Source organism: Procambarus clarkii, chromosome 54 (assembly GCF_040958095.1).
Source record: "Procambarus clarkii isolate CNS0578487 chromosome 54, FALCON_Pclarkii_2.0, whole genome shotgun sequence".
Lineage (NCBI taxonomy): Eukaryota > Metazoa > Arthropoda > Malacostraca > Decapoda > Cambaridae > Procambarus > Procambarus clarkii.
Genome location: NC_091203.1, coordinates 17001877 through 17020471, shown reverse-complemented (window position 1 = coordinate 17020471; position 18595 = coordinate 17001877). Strand labels below are relative to the sequence as shown.

Sequence of the window (18595 nt, the reverse complement as noted above, 5' to 3'; positions counted from 1 at the left end):
ATCCTTCCTCTCGCCTCTGTCGTGCATTGACTTTTCCTCCTCCTGTGGTGCCTGTTCCTCTTCATTGTCTCCCACTTTCTGTCCGGTTATCTCGCTTACAGGATTCTCTTTCTGTTCATATTTCTAATGTTTCTCCTCGTATTGTTCCTTCCTTACCTCCGTGGAGAGTCCCCCCTTCCCAAGTTTTGTACGTCCTTGACTTGTATTACCCCTCCTACTATTCTGAAAAGCCTCTTCCTTGAGCACTTTTCTTCGCACTCCCACTCTATTTCCATCTTCACTGATGGGTCTAAGTCTGCGGACGGTGTGGGCTACTCTGTTGTTTTTCCTGACCGTACTTATATGTGTCGCCTCCCTTCAGAGGCTAGCGTCTTTACGGCAGAACTTTATGCTATTCTCTATGCTCTTCGTCACTTGCTGTCTCATTTTCATTCCTCCTTTGTAGTTGTAGTTGATTCTCGTAGTGCCCTCATGGCTCTAGGGTCCTTTAATCCTGTCCATCCGGTGGTCATCGAGATTCAACATTGGCTGTTTCTTATTTCTAGTAAATTTAAATCAGTAGAGTTTTGCTGGGTTCCCAGACATATTGGTGTTTCTTTCAATGAGCGTGCGGATGCTGCCGCTAAGGAAGCTATCCTGTTCTTGTCCAATCTACCGTAAAAGTATTCCTTATTCCGACTTTTATCCTGTTATTCATTCTTCCATTCTTGCCCGTTGGCAGAGTTGTTGGTCCTCTGTGGTTGGTAACAAGCTGCGTACTCTCAAACGTAGTGTGTCCCCGTGGCCTTCCTCCTACCACCGTAACCGGCGGTGGGAAACTGCTTTGGCACGGCTGCGGGTTGGTCATACCTGCTTAACCCACGGTCACTTAATGGAGCGCCGCCCTGCTCCTTATTGTCCGAATTGCGTTGTCCCTCTTACAGTTGTGCATATACTTGTTGAATGTCCTGACTTCCAGGACGAGCGTGTGTCTTGCTTTCCGACCGTCCCTCGCGGTCACTTGTCCCTCGATAGAATTCTAGGTGAATCGGATACTTTTGATATCGTTCGCCTTATGCGTTTTTGTTCTCGTATTGGCATTCTTGGTGATATTTAGCGCCCTCTGATTATTTCGCACTTTGATGGTGCTACATAGCCTTCCCGGTTTGGTGCCTTCTTTTGATAATTACCTTACCTTACCTCATATAGGTCTGTTCAAGAAATACAACAGAATAGCCTACACCGTCGGTAAACTTAGTGGGAGTGTGAAGAAAAGGTTCAAGAAATATTGGCAACAGGAACAGAGAAAGAATCTTGCATGCAAAACGTAAAAATATATATTTTCAATCCGTATGGAAAAAGAAACAAGAACAAAATAAAATTTTAAATAACTAATGTGAGACAAAAAAGGAGCTAACAATGACTGACTCAGGGCTTGATCTCCGGACTGTGAGGTCGCAGAGAACGCTCCCACAGCTGGGCTTCTGCGGCTCTTAGCTATACTTTCCTACTCACTGATCTTATCTTGTATACGCACTAAGGGTTTGATTAACAGCAGAAAAACACATGTGTTTTGTTTGTTTTGTGTGTGTATTTACTATTTGTGCCTGGAGAAATCCTGCAGTTAGGTTCGGTTGGGCAAGCAAGACAACTGGGCAAGAAAGGAAGATAGTGAAAGTGAACAGCGCCTACAGGAGGGTTATCGATGAAGGCACGACGTAAGCGAGAGTGAGGGTGTATAGCGAAGACAATAGCGAACACGACGATCCTGTAGAGACAGGACGAAAGACTCAGGGTAAGGGACGAACAAAAGGTACCTGAGCTGAGGCGTAACCCAGTATGGTGCAGAGCATCAAGACAACGATGAGTGGAAGGAGAGGCAGACGAGTAAGTGGAACAGACATAATCGAGTTTCGACAGCACGAGAGAGGAATATAAAAAGAGGAGTGTGTGTCCATCAGCGCCCCAGGAAGTATGAAACAATACCTTAAGTAAATTGATGGCCTTAATGCATTGAACTCGGAGGTAAGAAATATGGGACGACTAGGACAAACGAGAGTTGAAGATTAATCCCAAAAATTTTGCAGAATATTTATACCGAAGAGGAATGCCATAGAGCGACAATGGGGGGCGAAGAATGACCTGCTTTTGAGTAAAAGTCATAGAACAAGTCTTAGTTGTATAAAACTTGAAGCCATGATTGATGGCCTAGGACGACACGGCATCAATCACAAATTGAAATTGTCGTTGTAGGAAAAGTGAGTCTTCACCGCGACAGCAGAGGGTAAGATCGTCAACATAGAGCTGAGAAAACTCCAGAAGGAAGGGAAGCAAGAAGACCACTGAGTGCTACCAGGAATAAGAGTACTGCTAAGAACATTACCATGGGGTACACCTTAGTATTGCCGAAAAAAGGCAGAGAGAGTGGTACTAAGCCTCACTCTAAAGGAACGGCTAGAGAGGAAGTTTTGTAGGACAGAGGGAGATTACCACGAAGGCGAACAGGACGGAGTTGGGACAGAAAATGGTATCTCCAGGTGGTGTCATATGCCTTTTCCAGGTCAAAAAGGGCAGCAGCAACAACAGAGGTTTTAGCAGCAAAGGCAGTAGGAATTGACCTTCAAGTTCACGAGGACAACAGTCGTGCTTCAACAAGAGAACCTGGTTTTCAAACAGGAAGAACTACCTCAAGCCAGTGCGTGGAGACTGACGACGACTCATATATACGGTTATAAATATTGTGTAAATAGTAAAATGTACATAGAGAAAGATGGCGAAGCATCCCATAAGTTATGTCATCTGAGCCCGCTGCCGTAGAACCGCAGAGGGCCAAGGCAGACTGGAGTCATGTGTGACTCCGAGAGAGTGAAAAAAGTCATTTTAGGAGAGCTGGAGATGCGTGCGAAAATCTAAGGACAAGATTCAAGAAGGGGCTTGCGAGCAAGAAAAGAGCGAGGAAAATGAGAACCGGAGCTAACAATCGAAAAGTATAAACCCAGTTCGGATGCAACCGACACCGGAGCAGCCACAACAGGACGACGGAAGTGAAGGACTGGCGTGATATCTGGAACAAACGTACCCCCCACAAACTGATTTTCTTCCAGATCTGAGGGAGAGGAGTGTCAACTGTAATAGTGTAGACAAGTAGGCATACGGCTGTAAATATAGGCTTTGAGGCCTACAATGCTCTTTCTCAAAATGTGAGTGTAGACCTAGTGTGGTGAATATGTGAATTTAGGCCCACGGTGTTATATCTCAATATGTGAGTGGAGGCCTCGGAACGAACTGCAGCAGCATGCAGGTTTTATAGAAATAATATTTGCACAAAGACTGTCAGTGTCAGGTTAAACAACTGGATGACCTCCACACAAGCAGAACTAGCAGCATCATAACTAGCTACCAGTACAATAAAAAAAACATTGGAGGAGGAATAATATTTTGTGATTCAAAGTCTGCTCTTCAAGCAATCGAAAATTTCTACTGGAAGATCGACAGCAAGGACCTCATACTACCAATTATAAATGATCTAATTGCTGCACAGAGTAAAGGGTCTCGAATCCCTTTTATATGGATACCTTCACACATAAATATAACCCATCATAATGAGACAGACATTGCAGCCAAATTAGCGTGCAACAACGATGAAGTTGAATTAGATCTAGGTATCCCCATCTCTACTGTCAAAACTGTATTGGTTCAAACACTCAGGTCTGATAGGAAAGAAATTACTGACTCCCAACGACCTGAAAGTACTAGTATTAAAAGCTATGATTTGTTCAGATCTGAAACCTATATCTATGTGCAGCACAAAACATCCACCAGACTGTGCGATACAGTGGTTGCAAGGATCAGGTTGGGTTACCGTTACCTGTGGCAGGTGGCTATAGGTGATGGATCTCCCAATCCTGAGCACTCCACGTGCAAACTCTGTGAGCAGGAACTGCGGCATGATAACCCACACTACATCACCGAATGCCCAGTTATTAGACCTTTGAGACCAGTTGGTATGAGGTACGTGGAGCTTTGCAATTACTTTATTCACTCTCGTATTCTTGAGGATATCCTCATATTGCACCCAAAATTTGCCAGTGCAGGCTACTAAACATATGACCCTGTATGACTAACCATCCTGCAAGATGGGGACTTTTTTTACCACTGCTACCTTATTCACTCTTGTGCTGATGATATCCTCAAAATACATCCGGAGTCTGCCAGTGCAGACTGCCTATCACATGCCTCGGTATGACTAACCATCCTGTGTGATGGGGATTTTTTAGCATCACGTAGTTAGCTTTGTTGACACACTGTACTCCACTTCATATAGTCTAGGGTAGCTGCACAAATGCAGATGTACCTCATGTATTAATAAAAAAAAGATGGCAAATATATACATTTTGGGCTACTGTATCACTATTACTCATAATTAAATATTCTAAGACTTAAGGTAATATTCAAAGCAAAATTAATATTTTGCTATTAATCAGTAAAGCGATAAAAAGGCTGCAAAAAATAATATTTTAATATAATTATTAAATAGAATTGTAAGGAATTATTGGACATGATAAAAATAAATAAATATTGAGTCTCCGTGAGTCTTCACACCATTTTGTTCCACTGGGAGCGTAGCTGACGGTTCAGTCAATAGATGGCGCTGTCATGGTGGTCTTGGCAGCTTTTGTGGGGAACTGTGTACCTTTTCCCTAAAGTGTTTGGTGTTGAGTCAACGAGGTGCCCGGCCCGCCTTCAACCACAGTCAGTCCACTGTTGTCTGTGTGGTACCTTCTCTCATATTTTAAGTGTTGTTAAAGGTTAGTTTTAAATCAATTGTACATCTGGCCAATTATTTAAGTATATTGTTTACTGAAATAGAAATCCTACTTGGAATTAATTGCTTAACAGGTACTGATTCTATGCTGTTAAGTTAGTAATATTTTATTAATGTACTTATTAAGGTAATATAGTAGATTGTTATAAGTATTTGGTTGGTGATTCTAATCTATAGTAAAAATTAAAGTGCTTAAAATGTAATGCATTTTTTAAAATGTAAATTTCTTGAACAGTTAAGAGCCTAGGCCTAGCAAATGTTTATTTTGTAACTTGCTTTAACCCTAGTAACATGCTTTCTTTTCACAAATTCCTAAAATTCAATCACTTGTGCAAAACGTAGAACTATGGATTTAAAATAGTTTGCATCGCAGTTAGTTGTTAAAGAAATGTAACCTTAAACTTTAATGCAAAGTCTCTACTCCAATAGCAGACTAAATATTTATAATTTCTGCCAAGATATTCTGCATTCTTTACTAAACTACTGCCTATATACTTAAATTTTCCATAGTCTTAAGAAAATAATTTGATTAGATCTGCTGAAATTCATTTTGGTTACCTATAACCTCCAATGAGGACCTAATAAGACGGGCATCTTAATGTCTATTAAACAGATTTTAATTGGCAGTTTCTCGTAACTATATTACTGCACGTTCATAACTTGAGCAAAATTTGCGGATCATAGAGTATAATATAAACGCCCTGAAGCACATAGTATTCAACTTGACTAATTTTTAACTTTTTCTCGCTTTGTATTAACAATTAACTAACTTTCTACCATTTGAATAATTTAATTCAAACGATTAAAGGCTGAAGCTGATTACTCTTTTTAACATTGCTATTTGATTTAAATATCCCAAATATTTACTAGTATGAATAGACTTCTGACGAAACTGCCAGAAATAGTTAGTTGAACTTCCTACCCTATCGGTTATTATCGAATCTAATTTTTAAATTTGGATAATCTTCACTTTAAGGACTGTACTTCCTCCTTCCCAAGAATCTTTAATATATTGACCGGCTTCATAAACCGTAAGTTCCCATAAAATTTTCACAAATTCTTAGTCTTGCATTGTTTGAACTAGTGAGGAAATATTCGGTGCAGTAACTTCAGTTCTGTTTAGATTTCAGAGTATATCTGAATGCTCTGATCATGGTACTCCCTCCCCATCCAGCCCGTTGTCGTGAGGGGGGCTTGGTAGGCGGCTGCCGGAGGGTGATGCTCCATGGGTCGGTCTCATCCTTTTGAAGCCTTGTACTCCTGCTGCTGTCCTCTCCAATTGTGCTGAACACCTTTTCCTTCTGTTTTGTTTTTCTCCCCCCTCTTCTCCTATCTGCTTACCGTTTCCTGCCGACCTTTTGTTTGTTTTGGTTATTCCTTTGGACGTCTTCTATTTTGACTTCCGGGTGCTCGGGGAGGCTTACTCTTGCACCCGTAGAACTGTAGTACCCAACGTAGAGCGAGGGGTATTTTTTATTGTCACTCCCCCTTTCGTCACTGAACCTGATCTCGACGGACTGTCGGTTCTTAAGGTGGCGTTTGTGGGGCACATACTCACGACGCACCCCTGGGAGGCCCCGGCATGATCGGCGATAGCTTCTTGTTGGGTGTCCTGCATCTAATTGTGGCTCTATGATTGGTGTGGGGGCACATTCGTGAATGAATATTACTTTTCGTAGCGATGAAAAATACTGTTTTAACTGTTTCTGCTTTACCTTCTCAGGCTCGTTCGGTGGGCGACAAAGCCCCAGAGTCCGTCCGTGTTGGAAGACCGGGCTCTCTAGCCTCCACTGCATTAGGCCCCAACCTTGCTCCTCCTTTAACCTCTGACGCCTCCCCTCGGCTCCCCTCCCTTCTGTGGTTGGGTCGAGCCCCAGGCCCCCAGTGGTGACTACCTCGTCCCCTGGCGCAGCTTCGTCTCTCATTGTGACTACTGCGCCTTTTACCCCAGTGACCTCTGGGGGTTTTCGCCGCCGTTTCCACCACGGCTGCACTCGCACGATCCCTTCCCGTAATGGTACTTTCGACGTCTTGTTTGGTCCCGCTACGCGAGCTAAATACTTTGATCTCCACCATCTGGATTCTACTCCTCCTGACGACTTCTCCCTCCATAAACGCCTTGTTGATAAAGTACATGCCTTTTACTTTTAACTCTACCAGTTACAGTACGCATGTCGTCGCTGCTCCTTCTCAGGATGCAGCTACTCGCTTAGCCGCTTTGTCCTGCATTGGCGAGACCCCTGTCTGGGTCTCCAAGAACGTTCGGTTAAATGCCAGTGTTGGCACTGTCGTCCCACATCATGTATCAACTGGTGTTCGGGACCTCAAAGATTGCCAGGAGGATATTAAACATATCCTAGAAGCCCAAGGCCATTCTGTCCTCCAGGTGGACACGTTTACTCGACCCCCTCGTGGTCATCGCCGTCAGCCCCTTCTAGTTATAAAAATCATCTTTGATAGTAGGGCCCTTCCGCCCTCTGTTATTCTTGCTTGTGCCAGATGCTCCGTTCAAGAGTATATTCCCTCTCTTAGACTATGCAATAAGTGTTGGAAGTTCGGGCACGGTGTCCTCAAATGCACCAGTACTGTGTATCTGTGCCCCTTGTGTGGGGACGATAGTCATTCTAAGTCAGAGTGCGGTTCTCTCCAGGCTCGCTGCCTCAATTGCGGTGAAGCCCACGCTACCTTCTCACGCGTAGTACCCAACGTAGAGAGCGAGGGGAATGTAGTTTGTATGCACTACAAACTCGAAGCCGTCCTGAACTTGAAGTACCGTGATCGTCTGTCTTTTTCCTGAAGCGAGACCAAAAGGTCATCGTCTCGCCCCTTTCGCGGGCGTCTCCTTAGCTCGCGTGTTGCGTTCTACCTTTCCTCGTCCTTCCCGTCTTCCTCAGTCTCGCAACCATTCCAGGCCTTAAACCTGGCCACCACCGCCTCCCCTATTCCTTTACCTCCTGTCCCAGATGGTCTCCCTCCCGGTTCTCCATCTGGGATTTCCTACCCAGTCCGCCATGTCTCCTTTGTCTTCCCCATCTCCCCCCCACTCTTTCTTCCCGTCCCTCCCCCCCCCCAGTCTCTTGACCCGCCACACCACCTGTCGGTCCAGGCTGATATCCATCATCCTCCCAGCGACCTTCGTGTTTGCTCTCGTTCCTCTTCTCCTGCTGAGACCATAGTCTGTCGCCCGGTACGTTGTTACTGGAACGCCTGTCTCGGTCAGAAACGTAAGCCTGGATCCTCTCCTTCTTCCTCTCTGGCGGGTAAGGTGGTTTCGCTTTCTTCCTCACCCCCTCCCTCCGACTGTCACTACATCCCCCCTCCCATTTCCGTAGTTGAACCCCCTGTCTCTGATATGGAGGTTTCTTCCGCCCCCGATTCCCTGTCTGTTGCTGCCCTTCCTGAGGTGCACTCCCTGCTTTCTGCCCCCCCCCCCCTCCTCAAACTGTCCTTGCCTGCCCCTCTGTTGTCTCCTCATCCTCCGGACCCCGTCAGTCCGCCTCTGGTCTGTTCTCTCGCTCCCTTCCCTCTCTCCTTACTAAGTTTACCCATGATCCCTAACCCTGATTTTTGCCGACCCTGCTCCTATTCTAGACCCTGCTCCTGAGATTCTTTAATACACTGTGTTCCTCTTTACCTTTATTTCTTGTTCTCTGTTGCTGTCCCTTCTCTTTGATAATGTCTATTCTTCAGTGGAATATTCGTGGATTTTATGCCAACTTCCATGAACTCCAACTTCTCATTACACGGTTTATGCCACTTTGTGTTTGTCTCCAGGAACCCATGCTTGGTGCTCGTCCTGGTCACTTTCGTGGTTATTCCTTTCATCCTTCCCCCCCCCCCCCTCGGCTCTTGCTGGGGCCCATAACTCTCTTGCTCTCTTAATTCGTTCTGATATTCCCTTCGTCTCCCTACTTCTTCCGTCCCCTATCCATTGCTCTGCTGCTCGTGTTTTTGTAAGTAAATGGTATACAGTTTGTTCAATTTATCTCCCTCCAAATGTCCCTCTTTCCCTTCCTGATCTTAAGCACCTCCTGGATTCCTTGCCACAGCCGGTGCTCCTTTTGGGTGATTTCAACTGTCTACATTCCCTCTAGGGTGATGTTCTGACAAACCCCCGAGGCTGTCTTCTCGAACCGTTCGTCCTCGCTTCATCTCTATCTCTTCTGAATTCTGGTGAGCCCACTCGTGTACTCTCTAACTCGTACCCTTTCCTGTCTTGATCTTTCTCTGCTCGTCTTCCCTCTACTTCGATTTCGGGTGGTAGGTTCTTGATGACCTCCACAAGTGATCATTTCCCCATCCTCGTTTCCTTTTTCTCTTTCCACCCTCACCTTTCCTTCCCTCGGTGGCAGTTTGCCAAGGCTGACTGGTGTCTATTCACCTTCCGTGCTACTCTCTCTGACCTCTCCTCTCTGCCTCTTCCTCGCGCCCTCCTCCTTTTTTGACACTGTCTTCAACGCTGCCCTCGGCTCTATCCCTCGCTCTTCCTCCCGGGTCACACGGAAATGTGTTCCCTAGTGGAATGCGGACTGTGCTCGGGCTGTCGGCTGTAAGCATGTAGCCTGGAAAAAAACCCACCGCCGGCAGACGGCTGTTTCTTTCATTCTGTTTCGGAAGGCAAGTGCGGTGGCCCGTAGGACCATCCGTACTGCTAAACGAGAGTTGGAAATCTTGTGTCTCCACCATTACGTCAGATACTCTTCTACCGCAGATTTGTAAGAAGATCCGCAAGATTGTGGGCAAGTTCGTTCCAGATGTCTCGCCGGTTCTCCACCTCCGTTAGACTCTTGTGGGGGATCCAGTGCAGGTCGCGGCCGAACTGGGTTCCCACTTTTCTTTTGCTAGCTCTGGTTCTCGTCTTCCTCAATCCTTCCTTTTTCGTAAGCCTGTTCTTGAATCTTCTCCTTTAGATTTCCACACTCGTCTCTGCCTTCCCTATAACGATCCTTTCTCTTTCTGAACTTCAGTCTGCCCTGGCCCTCTGTGGATCTACGGCAGCAGGCTCGGATGACGTTCATTATGAGATGCTTCGCCATCTCCCTCGGTGCACGTTTCAGTATTTACTGAATCTGTGTAACCAGGTCTGGCAGTCGTCCATCCCTGAGGACTGGCTCTATGCCATTGTACTCCCTATTCGGAAACCAGGGTCTCTCGGTACGTCCCCTAAGGACTTTTGCTCTAAAGAGTTGTTTGCAAGCTGTTTGAGCGTATGGTCAATGTCCGTCTGATATGGTTCTTGGAACACCATCACCACTTCTCTCCTTCTCAATTTGATTTTCGCAAGTGCCGCAGCACGACTGATATCCTGGTGAACTTGGAGGTCTATATTCGTACTGCTTTTTCTGCGAAGACCTCAGTTGTTGCTGTCCTTTTTGACCTGGAAAAGGCCTATGACACGACTTGGAGATGCCATATTCAGTCCCAACTTCGTTCTTTTGGCTTTCGTGGTAATCTCCCTCTTCCTTCAAAGCTTTCTCTCTCCTCGTACCTTTCGAGTCAGGCTTGATGCCACTCTCTCTGCCTCTTTTTCGTTAATACGAAGGTGTGCCCCAGGCTAGTGTTCTGAGCATTACTTTTTCTGGTTGCCCTCAATGGTCTTCTTTCCTCTCTTCCTTCAGGTGTCTTCTCCGTTCTCTATGTTGATGATCTTGCCCTTTGCTGTCGAGGTGATGATTCGCCTCTCCTTCAATGGCGGCTTCAAATTGCGATTGATGCCGTGTCATCTTGGGCCACTAATCGTGGCTTCAAGTTCTCTACTACTAAGACTTGTGCCACGATTTTTACTCGGAAGCGGATCGTTCTTCGTCCCTCTGTCACTTTATGGTCATCCCCTCGAGTACAAAGATTCCGCGAAGCTTTTGGGGTTATTCTTTGACACTAGTTTGTCTCGGTCGCCCCCATGTCTCTTACCTCCGTGTGGAATGCTCTAAGGCCCTTAACCTCTTAAGGCTACTTACCTACTTAAGCCTACTTAAAGGTTTTGTCCCATACTTCTTGGGGAGCGGATAGGCGCACGCTCCTCTATTTGCATTCCTCTCTCGTCCTGTCTAAGCTTGATTATGGCTGCCCTGCATACTCTTCTGCTTCTCCTTTTACTCTTCGCCATCTTGATCCTTTGCACCATACTGGGTTGCGCCTCGGCTCTGGTACTTCTTGTTCCACTCCTACCCTCAGTTTGTACGCTGACACTGACTTTCTCTCCAGGATCGCCGTGATCACTACGGTCTTCGTTATCTAGTGCGATCCTTACAGCATCCTCACTCTCGCCTCTATCGTGCTATGACTTTTACCCCTCCTATAGTTCCTGTTCCTCTTCACCACCTTCCTCTTTCTGTCCGTTTGTCTCGCTAACAAGATTCTCTTTCGGTTCATCTTGCTAATGTTTCTCTTCGTATTGTTCCCTCCTTGCCCCCGTGGAGGGTCCCCCCCTTCCCAAATTTTGTACTTCTCTAACCCGCATCACTAAAGCTTTTACCACTCGTACAGTTCTGAACTCCTCTTGAGCACTTTTCTTCTCACTCTCACTCCGTTCCCATCTTCACCGACGGGTCAAAGTCTGCTGACGGTGTGGGCTACTCGGTTGTTTTTCCTGACCACACTTATGTGTCGCCTTCCTCCGGAGGCTAGCATCTTCACAGCAGAACTCTATGCTATTCTCTATGCTCTTCGTCTCATGCTTTCCCGGGGGCAGTCCTCCTTCATGGTAGTAGTTGACTCGCGTATTGCCCTCATGGCTTTAGGGTCCTTTAATCCAGTCCACCCTGTGGTCATAGATTAAACATTGGCCGTTTCTTGTCTCCAGTAAATTTAAGTCGGTTGCATTTTGCTGGATTCCCAGCCATGTTGGTGTCTCTTTAAATGAGCGTGCGGATACTGCCGCTAAGGACGCTATTCGCACTTGTCCCATCTCCCACAAAGGTGTTTCTTATTCAGACTTTTACCCAGTTATTCATGCCTCCATCCTTGCCCGTTGGCAGCATTGTTGGTCTTCTGTTCTTGGTAATAAACTGCGTACTCTTAAGAGTCATGTGTCCCAGTGGCCTTCCTCCTGCCACCGTAACCGACAGTGGGGAAACGACTCTGGCTAGGATACGTATTGGCCATACCCGTTTACCTCGCGGTCACTTAATGAAGCGCCGCCCTGCTCCTTATTGTCCAAATTGCATTGTCCCTTTTACGGTCATACATATCCATGTTGAATGTCCTGACTTCCAGGACGAGCGTATGTCTTGTTTTCCATCTGTTCCCCGCGGTCGCTTGTCCCTTAATAGAATTCTTGGCGACTCTGAGACTTTTGATATCGTTCACCTTGTGCGTTTTTGTTCTCGTATTGGCATTCTTGGTGATATTTAGCGCCTTCTGATTATCCCGCACATTTGATGGTGCTACATAGCCTTCCCGGTTTGGTGCCTTCTATTGATAATTACTTGCTTTTACTTTTCCTAGTTTAATTTCTTCTTCCCTTCCCCCCCCCCCCCCCCCCCACCCCTCCCTCCTATTCTTTCCAATTCACTTCCTGCCGGCCTTTTGCCAGTCTTGATTATTCTTTTGGATCTTTTTATGTTTTGACGCCAGGTGTTTTGAAGAGGCATACTCTCACCCGTACAACTATCAGTACCACAATGTCAGAAGCAAGGGGTCACGCTTATTATCGATCCTTCTTCATCACTGAACCCCCAATCTCTACGGACTGACGGTTCTTAAGGTGGCGTTTGTGAACGGTATACTCACGACGCACCCCTAGGAGGCACCGGCAAAATATCTCTTGTGGTGTCTTATCATCTAATTGATTCCATGGTGGGGAGGGGAGGGGACATTGGTGAAAAGTCTTCATTCTTGTTTTCATGCCGATGACTACTGTTCCGTTTATGACTTCTCGGGCTCGTGGGGTGGGCGACCAAGCCCCCCCGAGTAGAGCCCTGTTTAAAGACAGGGCTCTGTAACCCATCCTACACTGTGAGACCTGACCTTGCTGCTCCTCCTGATGCCTATGCTTCCTTCCCTCCTGTGGTTGGTTTCATCCCTAAGCCCCCTCTGGTATCTACCCCGTCCCCTGGCCCGGCTTGGTCTCTCAATATAACTACACCTTCCAACACTTGGAGGTTCTCGACGCCGTCCTCACCGCGGTCGCACTCGCACGATCCCTTCTCATACTAATGCATACCACCGTTGTTTGGTCCTACTTCATGGGGCTAAATAATGATGCCTCCAGTTGGGTTCTGCACCTCCTCAAGATTTCTCCCTCTATAAAAACTTTGTTGATTAGGTTGATGCCTGTTAAATTAACCCCACCGGTTTTGGTACAAATGTCTTCACTGCTTCTCAGGATACAGCTACCCGCTTAGCCGCATTGTCCTGCGATGAAGACTACTCTTTGGATCTCCATAAAACTGTTAAGTGCTAGTGTTGACACTGTTCTCCTCCCGCATCATGCTGCAACTGGTGTTAGAGATATGACTGCCATGAGGCTATTAGACATCCTCGAGGACCAAGGTCATTCTGTTCTCCAGGTGGAAGTTTTCACTAGATCCCCTCGCGGCTGTCACCGTCTGCCGCTTCGGGTTGTGAAGATTTCTAGTTATGGTCGGACACTGTATTCCTCATTCTACCTCTAGGGACACGCAGAAGTGCGTTCCTTAGTGGAATGTCGAATGTGCTCGGGCTGTCTGCTGTAACCGTTCAGCTTGGACACTGCCGCCGGCAGATTCTTTTATTTCGGAAGGAGTGCAGTGGACCATCTGTACGGTTAAGTGTTGGCAGTCTTGTGTTGCCACCATTATGTCCGAAAATCACCTGTTGCAGATCTTGAAGCACATCCACAAGATAGTGGGCAACTTCGTTCCCTATGTCTAGCCGGTTCTTCACCTCCGTGGTACTCCTGTGTTGGACCCGGTGCAGGTTGCGGCCGAACTGGGTTCCCACTTTTCATGTTGGCTCTGGTTCTCGTCTTCGTCCTTCCTTCTTAATCCTGTTCTTGAATCTCATCCTTTAGATTTCCGTACCCATCTCAGCCTTCCCTATAACGATACATTCTCTCTGAACTTCTATCTGCCCTGGCCCTCTGTGGTTCTACGGCAGCGGGCTCTGATGGCATTCATTAAATGCTTTGCAAACTCCCTTTGTGCACGTCTAGGTATGAGTCTGTATAACCGGGTCTAGGAGTCGTCGTCAGTCCGAAGACTGACGATGTCCTCTCTGTGCGGAAACCAGGGTTTCTTGGGATATGCCCTCAGGACTTCTGACCTATTGCCCTCTAGAATTGTCTGCAAACTCTCTTTGAACGTATGGTTATCGTTAATTTGATGTGGTTCTTGGAACACTATACCACCTCCCCTTCTCAATTTGTTTTTTCGTAAATGCCTCGGCACAACAGATTCCTGGTGAAGTTGCTCTATATTAATTCTGGTTTTGCTGCGATGACCTCCGTTGTTGCCGTATTTTTAGACCTGGAAAAGGCTTATGTCCAGACGGTGTCTTATCATATTCTCTCCCAACTTCGTTCTCTTGTCCTTCGTGGTAATCTTCCTCTCTTCCTCCAAAGCTTCCTCTCTGGTCGTGCCTTTAGTGAGGCTTGGGGCCATTCTCTTCCTCTTTTTTGGCAATGCAAGGGTGTGCCCCAAGTTAGTGTTCTGAGCACTATAATTTTTTTTTTTTTTATACTTGCCTTCAGTGGTCTTTCCTCTTCCTTCTTGCGTCTTCTCGGCTCAGTCGACGAACTTGCCCTCTGTTGTCGGGGGTGATCATTCGCCTCTTTGTGTACAGGAATTCCGTTAAGCTTTTGGGGTTAATCTTTGAAACTCGATTGTCTTGGTCAACCCATAACTTTTACCCGAGTTGAATGCTCTAAGGCCCTTAACATCCTAAAGGGTTTTGTGCCATACTTCTGGAGCAGATAGGCGAACGCTCTTTACATTCCTTTCTCGTACTGTCAAAACTAATTATGGTTACCCTGCTTACTCTTCTGCCTCTTTTAATTTTCAGCCATGATGCTTTGCACCAAAATGGTTTGTACCTCTGCTCTGGTGCCTTTCGTTAGACTCCCGCCCCCAGCTTGTATATTGAAAATGGATTCCTATCTCTTCAGAACCGCTGTGATCACTTGTCTTCGATATCATGTGTGGTCCTTGCAACATTCTTACCCTCGCCTCTGTCGTTCTTTGACTCTTATCCCTCCTGTAGCTCCTGTTCCTCTTCACTGCCTCTTTCTGTCCGGTTGTCTTAAAAGATTCTCTTTAGATTCGTATTACCGATGCTTCTCCTCGTATTGTTCTGTCCTTTCCCTTTGGAGGGTCCCCCTTCCTAAATTTTGTTTATCCCTTGCCCGTATTACTAAAGCTCTTTTTACCCCTCCTGCAGTTCTCGAACACCTTTTCATTGAACACGCTTCTTCCCACTCCCACTCTATTTCCATTTTCAGCGATGGGTCTAAGTCTGCAGACGGTGTTGGCTACTGTTTTCCTGACCACACTTGTGTCGCCTACCTCCGGAGACTAGCATCTTCACTGCAGAACTTTATGCTATTCTCTCTGCTTTTAGAGTCTGGCTTTGTCATTGTCAATCTTCCTTTGTGATTGTTGTTGACTCTGGCAGTGCCCTCATGGCTCTTGGATCCTTTAATCCTGTCCATCCAGTGGTCGTACAGATTCAGCATTGGCTGTTTCTTATACACAGTAAATTTAAGTAGGATGGGTTTCGCTGGGTTCCCAGCCATATTGGTGTTGCTTGAGCGTGCGGTCGCTTGTGTGCAGCTTCCCTGGCTGCAGCCAGGGAAGCTGTCTGCTCTGGTCCCATCTCCCATAAAGGTATTCCTTATTTAGACTTTAAGCCAGTTATTCATTCCTCCATCCTTAACGTTGGCAGGATCATCCTACCACCATGACTGGTGGTGGGAAAACGACTCTGCGAGGTTGTGTATTGGCCATAGGCACTTAGCTCACGGCTGTTTAATGGGGCACTACTCTGCTCCTTGTTGTCCAAATTGTATTGTCCCTCTTATGGTTATGCATGTCCTTATTGAATGCCTTGGCTTCCAGGACGAGCGTATCTTACATTCTGACCATCCCTCGCGGTCGCTTGTCCCTGTATTAGAGTTCCTGGCGAATCTAAAACTTTTGATGTTGTTCGCCTTGTGCGTTTCAGTTCTCGAATTGGCATCCTTTGTGATATTTAGCACCTTCTGATTATTCTGCACATTTGATGGTGCTGCATAGCCTTCCCGGTTTGGTGCCTTTTGATAATTCTTTGATCGTGGTAGCTAATAACTCTTCTGACTTCTAATTACACACTGCCTTTTCTTCCATACAGATGGCGATATTTGCTCTACTCTTCCTCGGTTGTATCGCCCAGGTAATTACCATTTTTACACTATACTCTTGCAAATATTAAACGCAATTTTGAAAGAAGCTAAAAATTGCACTCTAACAGATCCAGGGTCAGGCGTACCAACCTTACGGCACCCACGCGCCCCTGCCAGTCGTCACCCCCACAACCTCCACCGTCACCACTGAGGTTGGTAACCGTGGTACTACCCTTCTCAACCAACCTGTTATTTATACTTCACTAATTGGTAATGGTGTATAATATTGCAGACTACCCTGACCCACACTCTGCGGGAGACTACAACCTCTGACGTCTGGGTTACTGACCAGACAGCGATCACCCTGACAGTCACCCAGACAACCACCCAATGGGAGTTTGTTCCCCAGCAGCCACAGACGGTGACCTCTGTGATAAGGGTCACCTCCACACCGGTAGTGTTAGTGACGGCTACAGTGGGGGTCTACCCAGTGAGCACAATGGTCTCCATCTACAGTCAGTTTGTTACCACAACAGATACTGTTAAATACTGGCAGACCATCACCCACGTGGCTGTCACTCATGAGGTAACTATGTAGTCTTGAACTTGTGGAAGTGTTCATTAACTTTATTACACAAACGTCAATAATGTTTGTATTTTGCAGATCCAGACGGTCCCTGTGGTATCTACACAAGAACTCGTGCAGGATATAGTAACTACCATCACCCAAATAGTAACTACTACAGTTACTTCCACCACCGCCAGATACTATGCTTAATTTATTGTACTTGTCCTGCCTGAAATAAAAACTTGATAAAACGATCAATTTTATTTAAAATTTTAATGATCTAATATTTATCGTGCAACAATGGAAAGAAATCTTGAGCAGTTTTTTGTATACCATAGTTGCGCTGAAGACTTTTACTACGGAATGCTCCCTGGTTACACGGGTCTCTACGCAAGAAGGAACTATTTATGGTGAAAACGCTATCTTGTTTTATATTTCATTAGTAGGCCTGTGACTTTTTTCTAAATATGCTTGTTAGTATATAAACTACCCCCTTGCATAGCGGAAGTGTTTAACAATGAAATTGCATTAAAAACTTATTTCAGCTGCCTGCTATAGGTCTTTATAAAAAGAATCTACCAGTGAACGTTCTGGGTAGCCCAGGTGACGTGTTGGACGAACTGACTTGGGCACAGTATCGAAAAGTTTTCGACACGGGCAGAAATACAAAGTCACGTTACCAATTTTTATTTTATCCACAGGTGTAGACTCGTTGCACACGAGATTAAAGAGTAATGAATATTTTGCATACTCTTATAACCCCCATAATTGCATTGTCACACGCATATTAGGCTGCAAATACGGTTAAATTAACCTGGGTATCACCCGTATATTGTAAAGACATTGTTGGTCCGAATATTCGGGTCCAACAAATTACTCTTATGGCCTGTAAGTATATTATAAAAGGCTGTTTCGGATGGGAACAAATGTTGATGGGCGGCACAAAACTTCCACCAGACTGATCTTTGCCAAGATCATGTTAGGATAGTTACCTTTGGGTACAGGCGACTGATCTCGCCATCCTGAGCACTCCAGGGGGTAACACTAGGCAGGAACCAGGTCACAATCTCAAACACATCATTGATTGCCCAGTTATTAGATCATTAACACGCACTGGCATGAGGCTCCTGGAAGTTTGCATTTATTTTATTAAATATATAAATATTATTGAAGATATCTTTAATGCATCTGGAGCTTGCCAGTGCAGACTACTTGTCACATGATTTTTATTATTGCTGCAAGGCGTCTAATTTGTTTACTGACTCCATGCTCTAGGTGAGCAGTAGTGCAAAAAACGATAAGGGCTCAAAAGGTCTTGATGAAATACTTAGGTCCGATGAACAAATCTAAGCTAAATGCAGTATAATTGTCGGCTAGTTCGATTTCAATAGGAATATACATTTAATCATGCCTTGATGGTAGCTCTTTTCACTAATACACAACTGTCCAGTGGAGATATTGCATGGTCAAATAGAAGATGTTTGTCTATACAATACACTACATGCTTTTTAACCCAAGTCATTTATCTACTAAAGCGAAATACGGATACAGTACAAGGATTACGGGTATTTTACCAGTTTACTTCCAGTTTGCAATGTTTTCTTCAAGCTCGTCAAAGAGCTCGTTTAATAACTCGAGGGACCTATTTGGTAAAAAGATTCTGTTCAATCTTCTTTATTGATTGCAGCCTTGGCAACTATCTTGCCAACATTTAAACTATCATTTTCCACCCAGCGCCTGCCCAGAGCCCGCCCAGCGCCCTCCCAGCGCCCGCCGATGTCGCAGATTACGACTGACAGCCCGGCTTCTCTAAGCCAAAAGGAGCAATTAAGCGACGACAGGTTCGGCACATGCCAAGTGTGCGACAAGGTGTGGAGACTCGAGCGTAACTGACATGTGCGCAAGCATGCTCACAACGGAACCGATT

At 45.8% G+C, this 18595-nt stretch overlaps 1 protein-coding gene across 2 annotated transcripts; it reads left to right on the top strand.

The window, feature by feature from the left end:
• The first annotated feature begins 4686 nt into the window (after window positions 1-4686).
• LOC138352551 (uncharacterized) lies at window positions 4687-16919 on the top strand. 2 transcript variants are annotated; one of them, XM_069305040.1, is made up of 5 exons: window positions 4687-4787; window positions 16109-16150; window positions 16229-16312; window positions 16393-16686; window positions 16765-16919. In XM_069305040.1, exons 2-5 carry the CDS (start codon window positions 16109-16111, stop codon window positions 16876-16878), a joined length of 534 nt encoding a protein of 177 aa, XP_069161141.1. In that variant the 5' UTR covers window positions 4687-4787; the 3' UTR covers window positions 16879-16919. The 2 variants fall into 2 exon arrangements, with proteins under 2 accessions (XP_069161141.1, XP_069161142.1); XM_069305041.1 differs by having other exon boundaries at window positions 4767-4878.
• Window positions 16920-18595: the final 1676 nt, after the last annotated feature.